Genomic DNA, 24059 nt, shown 5'->3' on the forward strand with positions numbered 1-24059 from the left:
TATGACTGTTACCTATGTGTAGTGTAGATTTTATTTTTTGGAATATTAGAATTGATTATATAGCAGACAAAGCCTATTTCACATAATATGATCAATGTTAAATAACGATTTCTAATTAGGCCTAGTGATCAATCACACTTAATGAAATAAGGTGTCTCACAATTTAAAACTGTAATAAATAACAGCTTAGTGCTGTATATAGGTTCTTTAAAAATATATTTTCAACTACCTAAAACGTAAATCAAAAGTGCCATGGTGCCACTTAATACCAAAAAATAAAGAACTTTACTTTACAGATAACCTCATGACGTTGTATGTAAGCCGAGTCTGCCTAACCTAAGGTTTAAGTGCCTGGTGCATTATCGGTGCTTGAAACGACATAACAACAAGCTGGTGAGCGCAAGCTACAACGCAATAGTAACTTACGAAGGCACAGAAGTCAGATACAACACGAGCTTTTGATAATCGGCATCGTTCAGATTGGCAAAGTTACCCTGATCAGGAAGTGTGATCAAGGGAAACCCTTCTGGTGATTTGCCTCCTGGAAAACATCAAACTTACAGTCAACTCAAGACAAAGTATAAATAAACTAAACAAACTGACAAACACAACAACTGAAAATGTTAAAACATGAAATGAGAATATTAAAAAGTTTAAGTAGGCCTACCTACTAACTTAAGGTTAAATGTCTGTAGATCAGATTTTGGAAATTTGGGATGGTTATTTTCAAAGAGTATTTTTAAAACTGTTTCAACTAAACTGCAAAATTTGCCTCATCAAGGTGTTTTAGTTTCCCTCATGAATAACCTAATTGGTTTTTGGTAGGCTAACAAATGCATTTTAGTGCCAACTAAGTTAATGATATGCTAGGGATTTTTTCCTGACATTTAAATAGGCATGTTGATGAAAAAGTTGAGCTTTGATTGCAGTGTTGTTACCTGTTATTATGACATACTGCTGATGAAGCAAATCGGCCACCTCACTCACAGAAATGTCGTTCTCTTCCGATGTTGCTTCCACTGCAAAAATATTTTATATTAACAACACATTATATATGATAACAGTTACATAAACATTACACAACACAACAGTAATAAACATTACAAAAAGAAAAAATACTTTCTTGTTTAAGGGAACATTCATTAATATCGATGATTATTTTCGATTAGGCTATCGATATCTTTGTTTTCCTTCACGATCCATAACTTATTCCTTTTGTTTTAATATCTTCAAAACAGTGGCGCATAACAGATTTTTTCGGGCCCCCCAGCAAAAATTTTATTTTTTGGGCCCCCTCCCGTGAGTTATTTATAGACCACCGATACAACATAATCAAACACCCTCCCCCAGCGTTTTTTTTTTATTTATTTTTTTAACAACTGTGTACAGTGATCAAACAGTTGTTTTATCATAAATTGAGTAGTAAATAAATTATGGGTAATGTTTCATAAAATGATGTGTTAAGTAAGTAATTCAGTTATGGTTTGATGATAAAGTTACATCACTACATCATTATGATAAAGTTACATCACTACATCATTATATAATACTAGCTGTAACCCGCGGGCTTTGCCCCGTTTAACTTCTTAATTTTCAAGATGATCTCGTTCGCATGGCTCAATCACGTCCTGGTTGAAGTTCGTTCGCTACGCTCACTCACCTTTAGGTTGGAGCTCGTTCGCTACGCTCACTCAACTTTAGGTTGGAGCTCGTTCGCTGCGCTCACTTGCCTTCAGGTTAGCTCGTTCGCTACGCTCACTTGCCTTCAGGTTAGCTCGTTCGCTACGCTCACTCACCTTTTTGGTTGCAAATTAGCTGTTGTCATAAATGTAAAAGAAATAATAGTGCTGCACCCTGTTGGTAATCCTTGTAACTTTAATGCTATTGAACATCATAGAACAGAACCAACTTGTTTAATTGAAACAGCTGTTAAGATTCATTAATTCCATTTCTCATAAGGTTAACATGGGAAACTCCAGAGCCACTGGGGCGGAGCCTATTGGACGGATCACGAAATTGATGGTGTATAAACCTATTCCATGACATTCTACACGTATGTACCAAGTTTCGTGGCAATCGGTTCAGCGGTGTCCGAGTTTATCACCCCCAAACAAACAAACAAACAAATATATATACAAACATCCTCTTTTATATATATAGATTTATCAATATCAGTGGTTGTAGGCCTTAATAAATAGTGTTAAAATAAAATCAATATATCTAATTTTTATACGTATTAAAATGTTTTATATAAGGGAGGTTTGATATTTAATTTATAACACATTTTATAAATAATTAATTCGGTTAGTTTTCATCAATGGTTATTATTAACACAGTGAGGAAAATCTTAAGTGAAATCCTTGTTATATTCAGCAGCTAGTTCTGTTAATTTAACATTCAACTGTTCGTCTGTAGACTACGATAAAAACTCTGGGGTGAGAACAGAGTACATACTACCTACATTGTTCCAGTGCCGGATATACCACTAGGCCCGCAAGCAAAATGGGGCCGCAGAGGATTGAAAAAACATTTTTTATATTAAAAAATCATTTTTTAAACCATCAGTTCGCCGATTGCAGGTGACGATAATGATGTCCCCGTGATTGCGGCCTGTGGGACACGTTTACGATTTTAGCCGCAGTCACAGGTGATGGTGATGAGTCATCATGATCGGAGCCCGCGGGAGACATTCAAGATTTATCCGCTGACACGAGTGTCAATGATGTCCCCAAGATTGCGTCCCGCGGGAGATGTTCAAAATTTCACAACGGTTGCGGGTGTCAATGATAATGTTGTGATTGCGACCCGTGGGAGATGTTCACGATTTTACTGCTGACGGTGATGATGTCCTTAAAGTTACAGCTCACGGGATATGATCACGATTTTGCCGAAGTGTCGACGAGTGTCAAAGATGATGCAGCTTTGTTGCAGCCCGGGGGGAATGTTCATGATTTTGCCGCGGTCACAGATACCTATGATGGCTTTGACATGATTTAGGAGAGATGCCTACGATTACATCCACGATCTTGGGTGTCGATGATGCCCCCTTGATGCATAGGAGATATTCACGATTACTTCCGCGATCGCAAGGAATTTCCACCACAGGGAGAGGGCCGCTCAAGTAATTTGGCCTAAGGCCGCAAGTACGGTAGGACCCTAAATCCAGCACTGCATTGTTCATCTTCTGAATTTTTTTAGTGATTTGATTTATTACAGTACGGTATTTAAGTTCCATGATACACAACTATTTTAATATCTAGGTCAGGATCCGCTAGGCGGTTCGTTTTCTGCTAGTTCATCGAAATGTTTTTAAATTTAGGTACGGTACGGTAACCTTAAATGTTAAATTTGTTACCTTAGCTCATTCTCACTTTTAGGCCTAGCAACATTAAACGATTAATAATAAATTTAGGCCTATGGCTCAAATAATAGCTGTACATTAAGGGCGCAACACGCACATAGCAATTTGTTGTCAATAATGTCAATATATGTAATGACCCAGACTACAGTACAGACAGAACCAAACAAAGCCTGTCACGACAAGCAGCGCTGATGAGTCACCCGCATGAATCTCTATTTCTCTATCAAAATCAGGTGATCAACGGTCAGCTGAGTTACAAGTAAGCGGGTAGTAGTGGAGGGGGGAGGGGCTGCTCCGAGTGTGTGTCGCCCAGGCGGCAGTCACTCAGCTTCTAGCCTGAAGCAACACAACCACACGGACAATACACATTGTCAGGTGATCGTGGTGGGGGGTGGCGTTTTGTTAACAATTTTGTTAATTAAAAGATAAAATTTCAGTAGATTTGGCAGAATAAAAGTATCTACCAACACAATGTGTTTTAAAAAATTAGTCAGGAGAGAAAAAAATTCCAAGAACAAAGGATTGGTTTTACAGATGGTTTTAGGAAAAAAATTGTATCTCAAACTCGCGGGCCCCCCGCACCGCGTGGTCTGCGGGGCCGGCTGTTACGCCACTGCTTCAAACACACATTTAGGATAAATTTCAAACTATCAGCTTTGGTCTTGTTTAGGAAAAGAAAAAATAAATGGATTAAGAAATTAAACTACAGTAGACTACCTCTTATCCGGACTCCTTGGGATCGAGGCCAGTCCGGATAACGGTTTTTCCGATTAAACCGATGTCCCCAAAATCTCGTTAAAATGGACCGTTTAAATGCATACTCTATACAGTATTTTACTTAAAATTAGGAGAGCATTGTATTTAGACACATAATCACTGGTCTCAAATCTTTCCCATGAGAACAGTCGTTTCAGTACCGCCCACTTCCTGCTGATCTAGTCCGGTTAAACCAATGTGCTGATAAAAATTATTCGGATAAAGAGATGTCACGTCTACCAGTGTAGTACCGTCGTGAAGTTAGCGGCTCCTTTCATCGGCGCTTTTTTGGTTTGTAATAGATGTGGGTTGGTACTCCTGCGGACGCCACAAACGTGTTTTGCAGGGATGTCGGAAACGCAATTCAATGACAATACGGTGCGAAATGATGTTTTTATATTTATATAATGTCAATTATACATTGCTAAAACGTGTATACAAGTTAAAACTAATTAATTGACGTATTTTAAAAGGCATATTTCAGACCGAGTGTACATTATACGTAGCTATGGCTTAACATAACGCGATCAATTAAAACTCCGAACATAAAAAGTGCATAATCTTTTTTCCCAAGCCCATCACATCAACTTTGAGCTATTCTAATGGTAATAAACAATGTGTAGAATACTCAGTATAAATATGATTGAGGCAGTCCAGTGAATTACGAAGCTATAAGGCAAAATGTATATGGTTGATAGAAACTCGTATCAGGAAAAAGTGCACAATCTTTTTCCTAAGCCCATCACATCAACTTTGAGGTATTCTAATGGTAATGTACAATGTGTAGAATACTCAGTATATGATTGAGGCAGTCCAGTGAATTACGAAGCTATAAGGCAAAATCTATATGGTTGATAGTAACTCGTATCAGGAAAAAGTGCACAATCTTTTTCCTAAGCCCATCACATCAACTTTGAGGTATTCTAATGGTAATGTACAATGTGTAGAATACTCAGTATAAATATGATTGAGGCAGTCCAGTGAATTACGAAGCTATAAGGCAAAATCTATATGGTTGATAGGAATTTGCGTCAGGAAAAGTGCACAATCTTTTTCCTAAGCCCATCACATCAACTTTGAGGTATTCTAATGGTAATATACAATGTTTAGAATAATCGGTATGAGAATAATTGCGGCAGTCCAGTAAATTACAAAATTATATGGCAAAATGTATATGGTTGATAGGAACTCGCATCAGGAAAAGTGCACAATCTTTTTCCTGAGCCCATCACATCAACTTTGAGGTATGCTAATGGTAATATACAATGTGTAGAAGTAGAATACTCAGTATAAATATGATTGCGGCAGTCCAGTAAATTACGAAGCTATAAGGCAAAATCTATATGGTTGATAGGAACTCGCATCAGGAAAAAGTGCACAATCTTACCTCAAAATTGATGTGATGGGCTTAGGAAAAAGATTGTGCACTTTTCCTGATGCGAGTTCCTATCAACCATATAGATTTTGCCTTATAGCTTCGTAATTTACTGGACTGCCACAATCATATTTATACTGAGTATTCTACACATTGTATATTACCATTAGAATACCTCAAAGTTGATGTGATGGACTAAGGAAAAAGATTGTGCACTTTTCCTGACGCAAATTCCTATCAACCATATAGATTTTGCCTTATAGCTTCGTAATTCACTGGACTGCCTCAATCATATTTATACTGAGTATTCTACACATTGTACATTACCATTAGAATACCTCAAAGTTGATGTGATGGACTAAGGAAAAAGATTGTGCACTTTTTCCTGATGCCAGTTCCTATCAACCATATAGATTTTGCCTTATAGCTTCGTAATTTACTGGACTGCCGCAATCATATTTATACTGAGTATTCTACACATTGTATATTACCATTAGAATACCTCAAAGTTTATGTGATGGGCTCAGGAAAAAGATTGTGCACTTTTCCTGATGCGAGTTCCTATCAACCATATACATTTTGCCATATAACTTTGTAATTTACTGGACTGCCGCAATTATACTCATACTGATTATTCTAAACATTGTCTATTACCATTAGAATACCTGAAAGTTGATGTGATGGGCTTAGGAAAAAGATTGTGCACTTTTCCTGACGCAAATTCCTATCAACCATATAGATTTTGCCTTATAGCTTCGTAATTCACTGGACTGCCTCAATCATATTTATACTGAGTATTCTACACATTGTACATTACCATTAGAATACCTCAAAGTTGATGTGATGGGCTTAGGAAAAAGATTGTGCACTTTTTCCTGATACGAGTTACTATCAACCATATACATTTTGCCTTATAGCTTCGTAATTCACTGGACTGCCTCAATCATATTTATACTGAGTATTCTACACATTGTATATTACCATTAGAATAGCTCAAAGTTGATGTGATGGGCTTGGGAAAAAAGATTATGCACTTTTTATGTTCGGAGTTTTAATTGATCGCGTTATGTTAAGCCATAGCTACGTATAATGTACACTCGGTCTGAAATATGCCTTTTAAAATACGTCAATTAATTAGTTTTAACTTGTATACACGTTTTAGCAATGTATAATTGACATTATATAAATATAAAAACATCATTTCGCACCGTATTGTCATTGAATTGCGTTTCCGACATCCCTGCAAAACACGTTTGTGGCGTCCGCAGGAGTACCAACCCACATCTATTACAAACCAAAAAAGCGCCGATGAAAGGAGCCGCTAACTTCACGACGGTAGTGTAGTCTGATTAAACCGATGTCCGGTTAAAAGGTGTCCGGGTAAGAGGGAGTCTACTGTATCTAAACTAACCCAAATTAACTAACTTAAGTTAACAAAACTTGCTGTACCATTTCAAAATTCTGTTTGATAACAGAAAAGGCATGTGGGGAATATCAAACAGAATTTTGAAATGTTACAGCAAGTGAGGTTAACTTAACTTAGTTACGTTAGGTAAGTTTGGAACAGTTTCATTTCAATATAGGCCTAGGCTAAGATATTTTTTTTATTGTTTGTTGATAGGCTACTGAACGGTATTTCGATATATTCATTTCAATGAGTGTAGGGCAGATACTAAAGTGCAGCCAACAAACATTAACTTACAAGAAGCAGTCTTTGCATCTTGGACAGTCTTGATGACATCATCAACAACTGTTTGATGGTCATCATGAACAAGTGGTACCGGTAGGGCCTAAGTTATACCTAACTTACCATAAGTGACATGGGCAAGCTAAGGGAAACTAGCCTAAGTTACCTTTGTAATTATAGGACTAAGTTAAAGGAAACTGGTCTGCTGGTTTCAAACCAACAATCTCATGAAATGACTAAACTGAATTACCCTCTAACTTGCACCTCCTCCCGCTGGATTATAGATTCTGATTATAAGTGATAAAAATACCTTCACACCATTGAATATCACAGTTAAGCCAGGCCTATTAATTTTTAAATATAGGCTAGGCCTAGTGTTAATTGTCGATTACAATAAATAATAGAGACGACCTTGCTAAGTTAACTTAAGATAAGTCAATGCATAGGGTACAAATAATCCTCACCAGACACAGACATCGCCTTGCAAGTGTTGAGGGTAGCTCAGAACATCAAACCTTGCATGAAAGCCTAAACTTAAGGGTAGGCTTTGAAATTGTTCTAAAATGTAGGCTAGGCCTACCCTGCACATTCCTGTTCTCCTTAAAGTCACGAATAGGCCTATCGCAGGTAGATTACTAGCCAACTCCAGTCTGCACTCAATAACAACGGCATCGCACAACTGTAGTATAGATAAACTAAGTTATATTAATTGTTGGGGTAGTGTATTTAACTAAAAAGAAGGAAACCCTAGAGGCATATAAACTTAACAACCCATTGTTATGTTTTGAAACCAACAAAAACGCAATTTTTCTAAGTTCTAATTTGATTTGACGTTTAATGCTGATTGGTTTGTTAAGTTTGTTTTGTTACTGGTTAGGGATCCAATCCAATAATCGTTGATTTAAGCGTCAGCTGGAGCTAAACCGGCCTCTAACAGCTGTTACGTTTTTTCCTCAATCATAGGGGCAGGCTCACATGATTCCACACAACAAGCCATAAAGCTGCATAGTATGTATACCATAAAGCAAATACCTTTGAAACGTCTAAAATTTTGGAAAAATATAATAATTATTCTTGTCCTTCGTTTCTCGATTTTATTATTATGTAATGTATTTTGTGGTCGCACCAGCTGAAATGAACTACAAACTTATACAGGAGATAGCAGAAATAACACACAACAATATACGATGTATGCTTCATAATTAATATATATTATCATATTATTATGTATTTGTTGCTAAATAATAAAGCAAACAAAGTTCAGGTTTATTTACTACTACTGCAATTAACATCTTAGCGCTTATAAATACTACTGTAGAGGCAAATAATTTGAGTCCCAAAAATAGAAAAAGGTTTTTTTTGTGATAGCAGTGTTTAAAGTTTCATATCTTTTAATCGAAACGGTGACCATATAAGAAGATAGGTATTTTAAACCAAGTATGAATCGAGATGAGTGTCGACAACGATCTTGTAGTCTTTAGTCTTATTGTCACCGTACTGACTAAGCTTAGTCCGACATGGAATCGTATCATTTTCATTTAATTTCAACTAGTGTACCTGTTGCTTGAATTCGAGCAATTGCGAAGCATTACAGGCGTTATTTTAAAACGAATAACAGTCATAATTTCCGATGACTTTATAAGAGTCGACTCAAAGATTATAGAAATACTCACAATGTACACAACAGTTATATATAATCAAAATTGTTTGTAAATATCTTATCTTTTTTCAGTTAAGCTGATCTTGGTTTTTAGTGTTTTCTACAAATGATTCCACTCATAGCCGCATCAGGTTGTCTATAATAACGATTATAAATGAAAAAAACAAACATTATTTATACTTCTTCTACTTGGTTGTGTTTTATGACTTTCCCATGTTTCCATTGTTTGCAAATTGGCTCTTTCAAAGATTGCTCAAGTAATGTAGCACAGTGTTAATTCAGTTTTATTTGTAGTATTGTAGTATATCAAATTGTCCAGGCTTTCTCACCTTTTCCATTGTAATAACTACACCAACCCAAGTATCGTCTACAGATGCAATACGCCAAAGAATATCGTCTACATGTAACACGCCTACGTACAATCTCTAAGAAGTGGTAAAAAGAGCAGAAACCAACCCATAAAATAGATATAAGTTAACTTCATGATAAATAATTTTAGGAGTTACTGTGATATTAGGATTTTCCACTGATTTGGTAATAGAACATTACATTAAAGGCCATGTCAAAGCCCCAAGGGAATTTACCACGTTTCTCCCCACATAGCACCGAATATTTATTTGATATCAAATAAACGTTCAATTTAGGTTCAAACGTCACTCAATTTTACATCAAATGAATATTCAAATTGAATATAAAATAAATATCAAATTTGACATTCATAAATTTATTGGTAAAATATGATAAAGAGAATATGATTGAATTTACATTCACATTTTAAATATGATGGTGACAAATATTGATATAACATTTTTGGCATTCGAATGTTAAATTGATATTCGCGAACATTCATTTGATATAAAATAAATGGTCAATTTAGGTCCAACCTCACTTAAAATATTGATATAACATTTTTAACATTCGAATATTAAATTGATATTCGCGAACATTCATTTGATATCAAATAAATGGTCAATTTAGGTTCAACCTCACTTAATTTGACACTAACAAAGAACCAAAATTTGGTATATAGATGTAAGCATTTTTCATCTGAAAACGGTGCGCGCAAGAAATTGGAAGTGTGAAGTTAGCTATAACTTTTTTTTATTTTTTGAGAACTAATGAACATATTGGGGAAGAATCGAGAACTAACTGTTTGCTGCAGTGAGGGTATAATGGTATAACTGAAGTGAATAATTTTGTACTTTTCCAAAAAAGTTATCAAATTCTGACAAAAAAGTAGAAGAGAACAGAAAAAACGGTCAAATGGTTCAAATCATAGCGTTAGAACAAACAAATTTTTATAAACTATACAGTTGTAATATTTATTTCATACAGACTAATTTACAGTTTCAAAAAATATACAATAAATATAAATATCACAGGTACATTCAAAACATAACCTAATTTAAATTTACATATGATATGGCATCATAGTCCTTAATAGTTCAATAAGTGAACAATTACACGAGCTACTTTTTCTCCCAACAACTCTGCTCAACAACATCATAATGCAAATTTAAACCAAACTTTGTACTGTATTTATAGCTTCATTTTTACGGTAAACATTTGTATCAGTTAAGACAAAGAGTACAAAAATAAAATCCTACAAGCAGAAAAAAAAACTTATCCATCAAAGGTTCTAAAAGGACAGAAACTCTACAAGGTAGAAAGAACAATGCTATACAGCAACAACAATGACAATGTTCCTCACAGAGTAGTGAAGGCGTAGTTGGTGACAAGTGTGACAGTGATGGTATGTCCAGAGACCATGGGAGTGACTATGTATGTCTGCATCTTAGGTTTGCTAGGCTCCTGTATGATCAGAGGTATTGAGGCGTTGTCTTGTCCGAGGGTCCTCACAGAGTAGCGAAGGCGTAGTTTGTGACAGGTGTGACTGTGATGGTATGTCCAGAGACCATGGGAGTGACTATGTATGTCTGCATCTTAGGTTTGCTAGGCTCCTGTAAGATCAGAGGTATTGAGGCGTTGTCTTGTCCGAGGGTCCTCACAGAGTAGTGAAGGCGTAGTTTGTGACAGGTGTGACTGTGATGGTATGTCTAGAGACCATGGGAGTGACTATGTATGTCTGCATCTCAGGTTTGCTAAGCTCCTGTATGATCAGAGGTATTGAGGCGTTGTCTTGTCCGAGGGTCCTCACAGAGTAGTGAAGGCGTAGTTTGTGACAGGTGTGACTGTGATGGTATGTCCAGAGACCATGGGAGTGACAATGTATGTCTGCATCTTAGGTTTGCTAGGCTCCTGTATGATCAGAGGCATTGAGGCGTTGTCTTGTCCGAGGGTCCTCACAGAGTAGTGAAGGCGTATTTGGTGACAGGTGTGACTGTGATGGTATGTCCAGAGACCATGAGAGTGACAATGTATGTTTGCATCTTAGGTTTGCTAGGCTCCTGTATGATCAGAGGCATTGAGGCGTTGTCTTGTCCGAGGGTCCTCACAGAGTAGTGAAGGCGTATTTGGTGACAGGTGTGACTGTGATGGTATGTCCAGAGACCATGAGAGTGACAATGTATGTTTGCATCTCAGATTTGCTAGGCTCCTGTATGATCAGAGGTATTGAGGCGTTGTCTTGTCCGAGGTTCCTCACAGAGTAGTGAAGGCGTAGTTTGTGACAGGTGTGACTGTGATGGTATGTCCAGAGACCATGGGAGTGACAATGTATGTCTGCATCTCAGGTTTGCTAGGCTCCTGTATGATCAGAGGCATTGAGGCGTTGTCTTGTCCGAGGGTCCTCACAGAGTAGTGAAGGCGTAGTTTGTGACAGGTGTGACTGTGATGGTATGTCCAGAGACCATGAGAGTGACAATGTATGTTTGCATCTCAGATTTGCTAGGCTCCTGTATGATCAGAGGTATTGAGGCGTTGTCTTGTCCGAGGTTCCTCACAGAGTAGTGAAGGCGTAGTTTGTGACAGGTGTGACTGTGATGGTATGTCCAGAGACCATGGGAGTGACTATGTATGTCTGCATCTCAGGTTTGCTAGGCTCCTGTATGATCAGAGGCATTGAGGCGTTGTCTTGTCCGAGGGTCCTCACAGAGTAGTGAAGGCGTATTTGGTGACAGGTGTGACTGTGATGGTATGTCCAGAGACCATGAGAGTGACAATGTATGTTTGCATCTCAGATTTGCTAGGCTCCTGTATGATCAGAGGTATTGAGGCGTTGTCTTGTCCGAGGTTCCTCACAGAGTAGTGAAGGCGTAGTTTGTGACAGGTGTGACTGTGATGGTATGTCCAGAGACCATGGGAGTGACAATGTATGTCTGCATCTCAGGTTTGCTAGGCTCCTGTATGATCAGAGGCATTGAGGCGTTGTCTTGTCCGAGGGTCCTCACAGAGTAGTGAAGGCGTAGTTTGTGACAGGTGTGACTGTGATGGTATGTCCAGAGACCATGAGAGTGACAATGTATGTTTGCATCTCAGATTTGCTAGGCTCCTGTATGATCAGAGGTATTGAGGCGTTGTCTTGTCCGAGGTTCCTCACAGAGTAGTGAAGGCGTAGTTTGTGACAGGTGTGACTGTGATGGTATGTCCAGAGACCATGGGAGTGACTATGTATGTCTGCATCTTAGGTTTGCTAGGCTCCTGTATGATCAGAGGCATTGAGGCGTTGTCTTGTCCGAGGGTCCTCACAGAGTAGTGAAGGCGTAGTTTGTGACAGGTGTGACTGTGATGGTATGTCCAGAGACCATGGGAGTGACTATGTATGTCTGCATCTTAGGTTTGCTAGGCTCCTGTATGATCAGAGGCATTGAGGCGTTGTCTTGTCCGAGGGTCCTCACAGAGTAGTGAAGGCGTATTTGGTGACAGGTGTGACTGTGATGGTATGTCCAGAGACCATGAGAGTGACAATGTATGTTTGCATCTCAGATTTGCTAGGCTCCTGTATGATCAGAGGTATTGAGGCGTTGTCTTGTCCGAGGTTCCTCACAGAGTAGTGAAGGCGTAGTTTGTGACAGGTGTGACTGTGATGGTATGTCCAGAGACCATGGGAGTGACAATGTATGTCTGCATCTCAGGTTTGCTAGGCTCCTGTATGATCAGAGGTATTGAGGCGTTGTCTTGTCCGAGGTTCCTCACAGAGTAGTGAAGGCGTATTTGGTGACAGGTGTGACTGTGATGGTATGTCCAGAGACCATGAGAGTGACAATGTATGTTTGCATCTCAGATTTGCTAGGCTCCTGTATGATCAGAGGTATTGAGGCGTTGTCTTGTCCGAGGGTCCTCACAGAGTAGTGAAGGCGTAGTTTGTGACAGGTGTGACTGTGATGGTATGTCTAGAGACCATGGGAGTGACTATGTATGTCTGCATCTCAGGTTTGCTAAGCTCCTGTATGATCAGAGGTATTGTGGTGTTGGCTTGTCTAAGGTTCCTCACACAGTAGTGAAGGCGTAGTTTGTGACAGGTGTGACTGTGATGGTATGTCCAGAGACCATGGGAGTGACTATGTATGTCTGCATCTCAGGTTTGCTAGGCTCTTGTATGATCAGAGGGATTGTGGTGTTGGCTTGTCTAAGGTTCCTCACAGAGTAGTGAAGGCGTAGTTTGTGACAGGTGTGACTGTGATGGTATGTCCAGAGACCATGGGAGTGACTATGTATGTCTGCATCTCAGGTTTGCTAGGCTCTTGTATGATCAGAGGGATTGTGGTGTTGGCTTGTCTAAGGTTCCTCACAGAGTAGTGAAGGCGTATTTGGTGACAAGTGTGACTGTGATGGTGTGTCCAGAGACCATGGGAGTGACAATGTATGTCTGCATCTCAGATTTGCTAGGCTCCTGTATGATCAGAGGTATTGTGGTGTTGGCTTGTCTAAGGTTCCTCACACAGTAGTGAAGGCGTAGTTTGTGACAGGTGTGACTGTGATGGTATGTCCAGAGACCATGGGAGTGACTATGTATGTCTGCATCTCAGGTTTGCTAGGCTCTTGTATGATCAGAGGGATTGTGGTGTTGGCTTGTCTAAGGTTCCTCACAGAGTAGTGAAGGCGTAGTTTGTGACAGGTGTGACTGTGATGGTATGTCCAGAGACCATGGGAGTGACTATTTATGTCTGCATCTTAGGTTTGCTAGGCTCCTGTATGATCAGAGGTATTGCGGTGTTGGCTTGTCTAAGGTTCCTCACAGAGTAGTGAAGGCGTATTTGGTGACAAGTGTGACTGTGATGGTGTGTCCAGAGACCATGGGAGTGACAATGTATGTTTGCATCTCAGATTTGCTAGGCTCCTGTATGATCAGAGGTATTGTGGTGTTGGCTTGTCTAAGGTTCCTCACAGAGTAGTGAAGGCGTATTTGGTGACAAGTGTGACTGTGATGGTATGTCCAGAGACCATGGGAGTGACAATGTATGTCTGCATCTCAGATTTGCTAGGCTCCTGTATGATCAGAGGGATTGTGGTGTTGGCTTGTCTAAGGTTCCTCACAGAGTAGTGAAGGCGTAGTTTGTGACAGGTGTGACTGTGATGGTATGTCCAGAGACCATGGGAGTGACAATGTATGTTTGCATCTCAGGTTTGCTAGGCTCTTGTATGATCAGAGGGATTGTGGTGTTGGCTTGTCTAATGTTCCTCACACAGTAGTGAAGGCGTAGTTTGTGACAGGTGTGACTGTGATGGTATGTCCAGAGACCATGGGAGTGACTATGTATGTCTGCATCTCAGGTTTGCTAGGCTCTTGTATGATCAGAGGGATTGTGGTGTTGGCTTGTCTAAGGTTCCTCACAGAGTAGTGAAGGCGTAGTTTGTGACAGGTGTGACTGTGATGGTATGTCCAGAGACCATGGGAGTGACTATTTATGTCTGCATCTTAGGTTTGCTAGGCTCCTGTATGATCAGAGGTATTGTGGTGTTGGCTTGTCTAAGGTTCCTCACAGAGTAGTGAAGGCGTATTTGGTGACAGGTGTGACTGTGATGGTATGTCCAGAGACCATGGGAGTGACTATGTATGTCTGCATCTCAGGTTTGCTAGGCTCCTGTATGATCAGAGGTATTGTGGTGTTGGCTTGTCTAAGGTTCCTCACAGAGTAGTGAAGGCGTATTTGGTGACAAGTGTGACTGTGATGGTATGTCCAGAGACCATGGGAGTGACAATGTATGTCTGCATCTCAGATTTGCTAGGCTCCTGTATGATCAGAGGTATTGTGGTGTTGGCTTGTCTAAGGTTCCTCACACAGTAGTGAAGGCGTAGTTTGTGACAGGTGTGACTGTGATGGTATGTCCAGAGACCATGGGAGTGACTATGTATGTCTGCATCTCAGGTTTGCTAGGCTCTTGTATGATCAGAGGGATTGTGGTGTTGGCTTGTCTAATGTTCCTCACAGAGTAGTGAAGGCGTAGTTAGTGACAGGTGTGACTGTGATGGTATGTCCAGAGACCATGGGAGTGACTATGTATGTCTGCATCTCAGGTTTGCTAGGCTCCTGTATGATCAGAGGTATTGTGGTGATGGCTTGTACAGGTCCTTGTGTTACAGTTTGTGGTTGCACAACAACTGTTTGAGGTTCCTCTGTATTGCTTGCTCGATGGCTGTTGCTGTTGTGTGCCTGATGGCTCTGCTTAGATGCCGTGTTTGAAACATTTATAGCATTCTGGGTACCTGAAACACAATAATTTTGCCTTTATGTAATCTAATAATAATACAGGTATTTTTAATAAAATTTATCGTGAAAAGGTCAAATTCCTTAATATTTTGCCATGTATTATTTATGCTAAATACTAAGGCCCTGTTCTAGCTAGGGGATTAAATTTGTGTGCTTGTTACCAAGACCCCGTCCAAGCTGAGGGTCTAAATTAGAACGAGTGACAGCAAAATCACACAAAAAGACATGAGCATGGCTAAGCTGGACAATCAATGCAAATTTTACCACCAAGGCATCGTTTTTTCATCAGAATATCATTGGTTGCAGCTCTAGTACTCACATAATTTTTCTTTAGGTAGGCTTCGTCAGCATGGAGCTTTCAAGAAACAACAAGTTGCATTTTTACACACAGACAACAAGTTTACTAATCCATTCTTCACAATATAAAGTAGTGAAAGAATACACTTCTACTGTACAGCGATTGTCGCCATTGTGTGATCCCCGATGGACACACTTTTTTATTGTAGAAACAGACGAGAACAGTCATATCGCCCATACAAATTTTAAGTCGCACAGCTAGAATAGAGCCAACGGATTATATTCATTTAAGATGATGGAAAGTTACCTAATTCTATTTTACAGAATCTGACATGTGGGAATTGTTCCTTCATAAAATGCCGAAAAGTTGAATATCCCATAGTTTTTTCTTCTGGAGGAGCATTTTTCTTCATGAATCCTTGGTACAAATTATGAATTGTTTTCCGGCTTATTTCAGGTGGAAAGATCACAGTGTTTTTACAGTTTCTGAAAAGATACATGAAACCAATTAAAATATTATATTGTATAAATCATAAAAAGAAATACACCTTTTTAGATTTAAGTAAAAAAAAGTCTGATACAAACTATTTGAAATATTAATACATCACGAACATTCTCTTATGAGTACCAATTGACATGTCCTGAAACTTCAAAGGTTAGCTGGAATACCAAATTTATGAAATACACAAGAATGGACATATTTGTGTCATCTTCAAATATTTCTATTGATTGCGGTATGAGTAGCCTCCGGATTATGCGGCGGGGGTATTATTTATAGTTGTTTGTTTACTTTTCCTGGGTTAACCTTTTGGTTCTGGTCACACAGTTGATAGCAAATAAATGTACCAAAGAGATAACTTATTCATTTATAAAAAATAAGCAGTTACTGTACAATTAAGATTTGCCACTATAATCAATTATGGGTACATAACTGTTTTTACAGTGGATTTAAATAACCACATTATTATTCTCTGTATACTCCCCCTGCAAAGCACAGACAGAGCAACTAGTTTATTTTATAATCTGGATGTACTGTACTGGTATATAAGTCATTATGACTTTATTAAGTAACAACACAATACAAGTGTTGAATTATTGGCCGACACAGGAAAGAAGTGTTCTCAAAAGAAGTCCTAAACAACGAAATATTAATAATTCTATTGTGTAAATTAATTACTCATGTAATTACGCCCCTATTTGAGTTTATATAAGAAGTAAACACAATGTCTGGTGGAATAACAATAAAAATATTAAAAACTCTAAAAGATACAAACAAGTAGGTTGTTGGTTGGGTTAAACTAAACCTACCCTGTATTCGTGTTATGCTGTTCTATATAGCTTTTGAGAAACTCTGTAGCTCTTCTGTAAGTTTCAAGCGAGAACACATTATGGGGTTTCTTGCCGTGGTTCCCATGGACACGGGGGGTGACACCATGAGTCATGACGTGTTTGCGTATCCTCTTTAGTTGGTATAACGTACAATTCTCTAGATACAGAAATGCTGAGAGGCAAACTCTACGGCCTTGGTAAACGTACTGCGCCCTCAACCTGTAAATATATCAATAAATCCATAAATATCAATAAAAACCTGAAAAATACTTGAAAATTGAATTTTGGTCATTTTGAGCCTGTACCGAAAATTACCCTGACTCGAAGTGATCTTTTCAGTACCCGACCCGAACCCGCCCGAACCTAATATTTCACTACCCTCAGACCCCTATCAGCAATCTGACACATACTTTCTCCCATAAGCTTGTCAACAACCTTTATCATGGGTAAGCGGTGGGAGTAAAAATAACTTTTGAACCGTAATATTTACAGTAATGGGGGTTGCATTATTTTGTTTGGAACTATAAGGACCATAACACATTCATTTTAATCAAAACCGAATTTATTTCCAAAATAGATTTTTTTATTTACGGGATTTTTTATAGGAAAATAACACAAGCTACAATAACTTTTCAACTGTAATTTTCAAGGAAATGGGATTTGTACCATTTTGTACAGAACTAAACGACTATAGCATACTAAATCTTTATCAAAATCGTTCAGGCCATTTTCAAGAAAATCTGTTTTTTCTGTTATTTTATGGGAAAATTCCCATTAAAAATCAAAATTTCAAAAAAATCAAAAAACGCCTGGAGATACCATGGATTAGTACCTACATACCAAACCATGGTTTAAAAGGATTTTGTAAAATGGATAGGTAGGCCTATTGAAAAATTAGCTAGGCAAAAGGAATGTCTGCCTTAGAGCAGGTAGTTGGCTTGGCTACAAACTTTAGCAAAGCGGACAACGACTTGGATCATGCTGAGATAAAGTTCAGATTACAATATTGTTGGTTATTCAAACGAACGCTTTATGTATTGCCTACAGTTGTAGATTTCAAAAATGCAATCATTCAAATTTAATAATAAACTAATATTATACATATAACGGATAATAAGTTACCTACTTGAATTTGAAATGATAATGTTAAACCTTTCTTTCCACTTTAAAAGATTTTGTTTTAGAACCAGAATTTCTAGGGCAATTTCAAAGATTCTGTACCGTATATAAAGTTCATTGTCTAGATCAATTTTAATTTCTGAAGATACACCAATATTGTAATGGACACAGATATTCCCTCAGACTCACCTCCTCCTCTCCCGTTGTTTCACCGTGACTCCGGGATCAGACATACAAGCCATTGTTACTCCCATCAGGTACATGTCATGCTCTTCCTTCGTCAACTCTGCTATATTCAGACGATGCCTGAAAAGAAGAGAAAATAGAAAACTTAAGATTGTTTGAATATCATTTAAGGTAAAATTGAGTTAATTAATTAACATTTTTAGGAAACAAACAACTTTAAATTGAAATATTACTGTTTGAGTAATATCCTAGTAATTATTTTACCACAACTAACAATACAAGCTGATGATGAATCACCATAAAAAACTAATAATAATAATACCAAAGCAAAACAACTGTGAAATTATATGAGTTCTATAGTTCAATACAATTTTAATTTCATTCATGTATGCAAAGTTTGTAGAGTTATTATCCAAGCTAAACTTTGAATAATCACCAATGCTAAGAAACTAGATTAGAACTTAAATCAGTTTCACATAGTTAAATCGACAATGATTTGAAAACTTTTGAAAATCTTTCTCAAGGCGTCTGACTGAATTAAACTATCTTCATGGATATTTGATAGTAAGACATAATTCAGATAATATTTTGACTCTGCACTATAAGACAAGTACCTTGGCACAAAACTTTGGATCAAGTGTTTTATGTACTGAATTGTACTATAACTGTTTAGTTATACAACTCTATTTATGCTTCTCCACCTTTGAAAAAAAAAACCATTCCAACCTGACAATCAAATAAAATTTAAGAAGTTACAACTATAGAAAAGAAGGTAACCTCTATAGAGGGAAAGTTACAAATACTTGTATGCAGAAATTGTCTAATTTAATGCAAGTCCTCATACCATTTATTGATTCAATGATAACCTCCCTTAAGTCAGATAACACCAGGGGCTCCTAAAAATGCAACCAAATAATTCTTAAAATGCAACCAAATAATTCTTCTGCGTTGACCACTATTATCAGAATATAATATTGATTTATAAAATCAAAATTTTCATATATATCTAGCTGTGTGTATAAAATTTACACTGCATATGTATCTCTGTTAAGGCACATTATCATTATTTAAAAGGATTTAATAAAGCACAAATAAACCTCTAACCTCCAACTCACCTATACACATTATCCGGATTTAACCCTTGAAAACAGCTGACATCATGACATTCACATCCCATTGCAAACCTTTGCCGAACGTCGTTGGCATCATCATTTTCCACATTTTCCTCCACTTTTGACTCATTCTTAGGCTCTTGAGGCTTTGCTGGTTTTTTCTTCCACTTGTGATTATTTTTTTTGGGTTGTACTTTGCTGCCTTGTTTTTGGGGGATTTGTTGGGGAAAAATCTGTTGCCTTTCAAATAACTATAAAAAAAATCAAGATCGGTTTAAAATATTTTATTCAATGCTATGAAAAACAAAATATCAAACTTGTTGACTCAGGATGGCTTATAAAAAGGACTAAATATGATTAATTAGCATATGACTATCACCACCTCAAATTTCTAGGAAAATTTTACAACTTAAGTTTAAAATAGGCTGTAATAAATGTATAACATTTCTTCCTGCAATCTATCAGTGTGGAATCCTTCATTTAAATTATTAAAGTGTGACTTAGTGAGATAAACAAATATCAAAATACAGTACAGTAGAAAGTCGATCATCCGAAACCTTTGGGAATTGTGGGTGTTTGGATAACCGATCATTGACACTAAAAATTTGATAAATCATCTTAACAATTATTGATAACATTTCAATACATTTTAGCATATATTTAAAAATTCTCAAAATTGTTCTGGTTTTCATTGTTTCCTGCGATTGTCCCGCAACACCTGCACATCTTGCAGTCGTGCAACTGCTCATCACCTCTTGCGATGGCGGCAACACTGGTGATCGGGCTTTCAGTTAACCAATGTTTCGGAAAATAGGGCTTCGGATAATTGACGCTCTACTGTAGAACTCCTCATATCCGACCTTGGCATAACCGACTCCTCAGGATATCTGACCATAAGTTAGTTATAAGTGATTGCTGAGGTTTTGCTAATCCTTCAGGACTCTTTGAAAAAAAAACTCTTACCAAATGTTCTGAGGGTTGGTTGGTAGTCTCTACATCCAGGGTTTGGTAACTCTCCCATACAACGGCAGTGCCATCTTCATGCACATATTCGTGACTGCCGTCACCGTTCTCAAGCCGGTAAATATTGCCGTGATGCTGCAATTCATTATGCCATTGACCTTGCTCTTCACTGTTGTCTATAACTACCACCTATGACAATTTTACTGGATGTAATCACTCGATTTGAATATAAATGCAGCTTAAGTTACTCAGTTGATTTAACTTTAATAGTAAAACTTTATTGCAAGTTGTAGGCCTATCACTTGAATAGGGATGGATGTTCTTTAAACGTACTGTTAACGTTAACAGTTTACTTTATTGTGTGAGTTACGAATTGGGCAACAGTTTGATATCCAACTACATTGTATTAGGCCTATCCATTTTTACAATCGATACAGAAAGTTTGGGTTTTGGTTAGTTCAAAATTGGTAATTGATCAAATCAACACTTTGTCCGATACCTAATCCAATGAAGTTGGATATCAAATTTTTGCCACAATTGTTATAGGACTTAACAAACTAAGTCTTACAAATTACAAAAACCCAAATCTAAGAAGGGTTTTCTATATAGGCTAAACGTTTTAAGAGTAATACGATTAGTTTCTCACTGTAGTAGTTGTCACATGTTATTAGTAGCACAACAAAATTTGAAAATTTGATTTTGATTTTACTACTACAAAATTTGGCTCCATTACTATTAACTTGTAAAACCTATTAGATTTTACCTAACCCGCCATGTTAAACTTCCCTATCCCAAGCGTGATGTATAAAACTTCCTTACTTCTTGAGTGATGTAAAGTTGAAAAAAACTCACTCGGTGATGTAATGAAACCCATTTAATTACCATTGAGTTCTTAACTTAAAAAAATATACCTCTATGGAGGCATCGACGTTCAACGCTAGAAATCAGCTGTGCGCTTGAATGTTATTGTTATGCTTTAAAGTATTTTCCTAACCTAGCTTTTGTTTGTAAAATAACGTTACTGTAAGACGATGAGTGAAATGGATAATGAAAAATATTGTACGTAAACCCATGTATATTGTCGGGTCAGGTAAAATCTTGTACGTTACACGTTGCGCAAGAGCGTGTTTACATCTCTTAGGTGAATTATGCAACGAGCGGAAGCGAGTTGTAAAAACGCTCTTACTACACTTGTAATGTAAATAGCTATTACTTAGGTCCAATTTGACTACTGATGTAATTTTGATACTCATATGACTTAAGAGAACAGGTTTTGCTTTTTCTATTAGGCTACAAAAACATTAGGTACATACCTCATGTTGAGCGTTGGTTCTATTCAAATTTCCTGATCTTTCTATTCTTTCAACTGAAAGTAGTGAATGTAATACTTCACTCGCTTCTTTTTCTGCTTCATCAACAAATCTTGTTGCCTGAATATTAAAAAAGATAATCGTCTAAAGCTATTAATCAATTCATAAAGACTACACAAGAATTAATTGATAAGTGACTATAGTATATCAACCACATGTTTAATAATTATTCAATACAATGTTCTATGTTGACAATAAGTCAATATCCATCATATGTTATTATTAATAATTATAGTGTTAAATAAGTCATCAACGTTCAACATTACACATTTTTATAAATCAATTGTGTATTGTAAAATAAATCTTTTCAAATGAAGCAACCTTTTTCAATTATCAAAGTCAACAAAATACGCGTGCACAAACAAGGCCACGACAAGTTGATTGGCGACAAGTAAACCTCAAGTGAGTGACTGTTACTGTATGAACATTACCTGTAAGCAATCTAGGCCAGGACTATCAACAATTTTTTTTTCATCTAGCTGGATTTTCAATTATCAATTAGAAACATTTAATTTATCTCATCAACATGGATCAAGAACAGTTCAAGCAATTTTTGGAAATGCCATGATAACAACATTGGTAAGTCAACTTTCTAGACAATGTTTTAACATAAAGCCAAATGATACTGAACAATCTGAAACAAACTTAACTCATACAATGGCTTATGTGCCAAGCTTTGACATTTTTGACAGTAAAAAGGAATCTTTCTCAAATTATTACCAACGCTTTGAAAATTATGTTCAAATGAAAAATATTGCATCTAACAAAGATTACTGTGCTAAATTGCTCTTGAACTCAATTGGACCTAGCAATTTCAAACTAGTTTCATCCTTATCTGCACCAAATAATCCTAAAAAATTAACTTACGATGACCTGATCAAAATCCTAAAAGAACATCTAGAACCTAAAAGAAATGTATGTAGCCTACTTATTTCCCAGCACCAGTTTCTATCAATCTATCAAACCGATAATCAATCAATTTCAGAGTTTGTAATGTAACTACTGATAGTCAATTCACTGTCTCGATGGAAACTGATTTAAGTTAAACTGTTGGCCATGTTGAGCAAACAGTCCCCCCTTTGTATATCGGCTGAATGGGCCATAGCCAAGTCCATATCTAGGGCACCGTTAAGATTAGAAATTTTCATTGTAGGCCTAGTGTTGTTTGTTTTCCTTATTTCAAAACTTGTTCTTCAATTTTGCAAATTATCTCAAAAAATAAAATTCTACTTAAGTCCTTGGAAGCTGACGGCCATCTTTGATTTGCCCGCCATAAGAGCAATGTTAGTTTCAAATAGTCGCTGAAGGGTTATTTACCAGTGTCTCAAAATATTTTTTTTTTATAGGTACCAAAGGGATTGTAATTGAAATATCTAGGGAAATGTGAGATTAGAAATTTTCTTGGTAGTTAAGTAGGCTAATTGTTTTATGAGCTAAAACAGTTAGGCTCCAAGGACTCTTTAAGCTCACTTTCTACGGCAAAATAAGTTAGTCCTATTATTCTGCAAACACATGTCAGCAGTAAAGTATCGTCTAGGTTCTCTGCGGAACTGTGCCCTCAAACATTAACTTAAGCACAATGCTATTTGTAAATTTTAGCAGTTATAATCAGGCCTAAAAAATGATCCTATATATCCTATAATATCTTTTATCCACGAAAAAGTAAAAGTAAGGATAAAAAGTAATGTAGACTGTAGGCCTAGGTCAAGCAAAAATCGCCAATAAGTTTCTGTACCTAGATAGATTTTTATACTTAGGTCGATTTTGAAATGAGGAAAATATGGCTAATTTAATAATTAAAAACTAATAAACTAAAGAAAACGTAACCATCGAATGCAAAATAAGATCTACAATAATAATATGTTTTGTACTTTTAAAATCGAATAATGTTTATCCAAGTAGAGAACTAGCAATAATCGGCCTTAAAGAGAAGTTACAAGGCTCATATCCGCACGTCATGATGAAAAGAATTGCAAAATTCACCTTTATAGGAATGGACTTCAGACGACACTTGGTAGCCGTTTTAAGAATACTACTCACCTTACTTTCGTAGTTTTTTGACATAATCAATGAATTAGCACTACACAGCTTGGTTTAGTACGTTAGAACACACCAAATCACTTTACAACCTTGAAAATTACAAATGTTTCCTTTAGAAAATTATGAAGAATCAACTCCAAAATGGGCAATATGGCGTGTGTCCTATAAAGTATGTTCTGCGCATGACCGTTAC

General features: G+C 37.2%; 2 protein-coding genes across 2 annotated transcripts in view; both read right to left on the reverse strand.

Moving 5' to 3' along the window:
* LOC128988784 (guanine nucleotide exchange factor DBS-like) overlaps positions 1-24059 on the reverse strand; it is a 66743-nt gene that overhangs the window by 35657 nt on the left and 7027 nt on the right. The window contains exons 2-3 of the mRNA XM_054410414.1: positions 939-1019; positions 427-541 (exon numbers count right to left, since the gene is read on the reverse strand). Coding sequence (XP_054266389.1) covers positions 427-541; positions 939-1019 — 196 coding nt within the window. The remainder of the gene's footprint in view (positions 1-426; positions 542-938; positions 1020-24059) is intronic.
* LOC128988782 (uncharacterized) lies at positions 14854-24010 on the reverse strand. Its single transcript, XM_054410413.1, has 8 exons — positions 23867-24010; positions 21770-21886; positions 20457-20645; positions 19497-19744; positions 18385-18501; positions 17056-17295; positions 16055-16233; positions 14854-15446 (listed from the first exon to the last, which is right to left on the reverse strand). Exons 1-8 carry the CDS (start codon positions 23888-23890, stop codon positions 15166-15168), a joined length of 1395 nt encoding a protein of 464 aa, XP_054266388.1. The 5' UTR covers positions 23891-24010; the 3' UTR covers positions 14854-15165.

Source organism: Macrosteles quadrilineatus, unplaced genomic scaffold, assembly GCF_028750875.1.
Source record: "Macrosteles quadrilineatus isolate MER2022 unplaced genomic scaffold, UCM_ALF_1.0 Scaffold_3__2_contigs__length_128488019, whole genome shotgun sequence".
Taxonomy (NCBI): Eukaryota; Metazoa; Arthropoda; class Insecta; order Hemiptera; family Cicadellidae; genus Macrosteles; species Macrosteles quadrilineatus.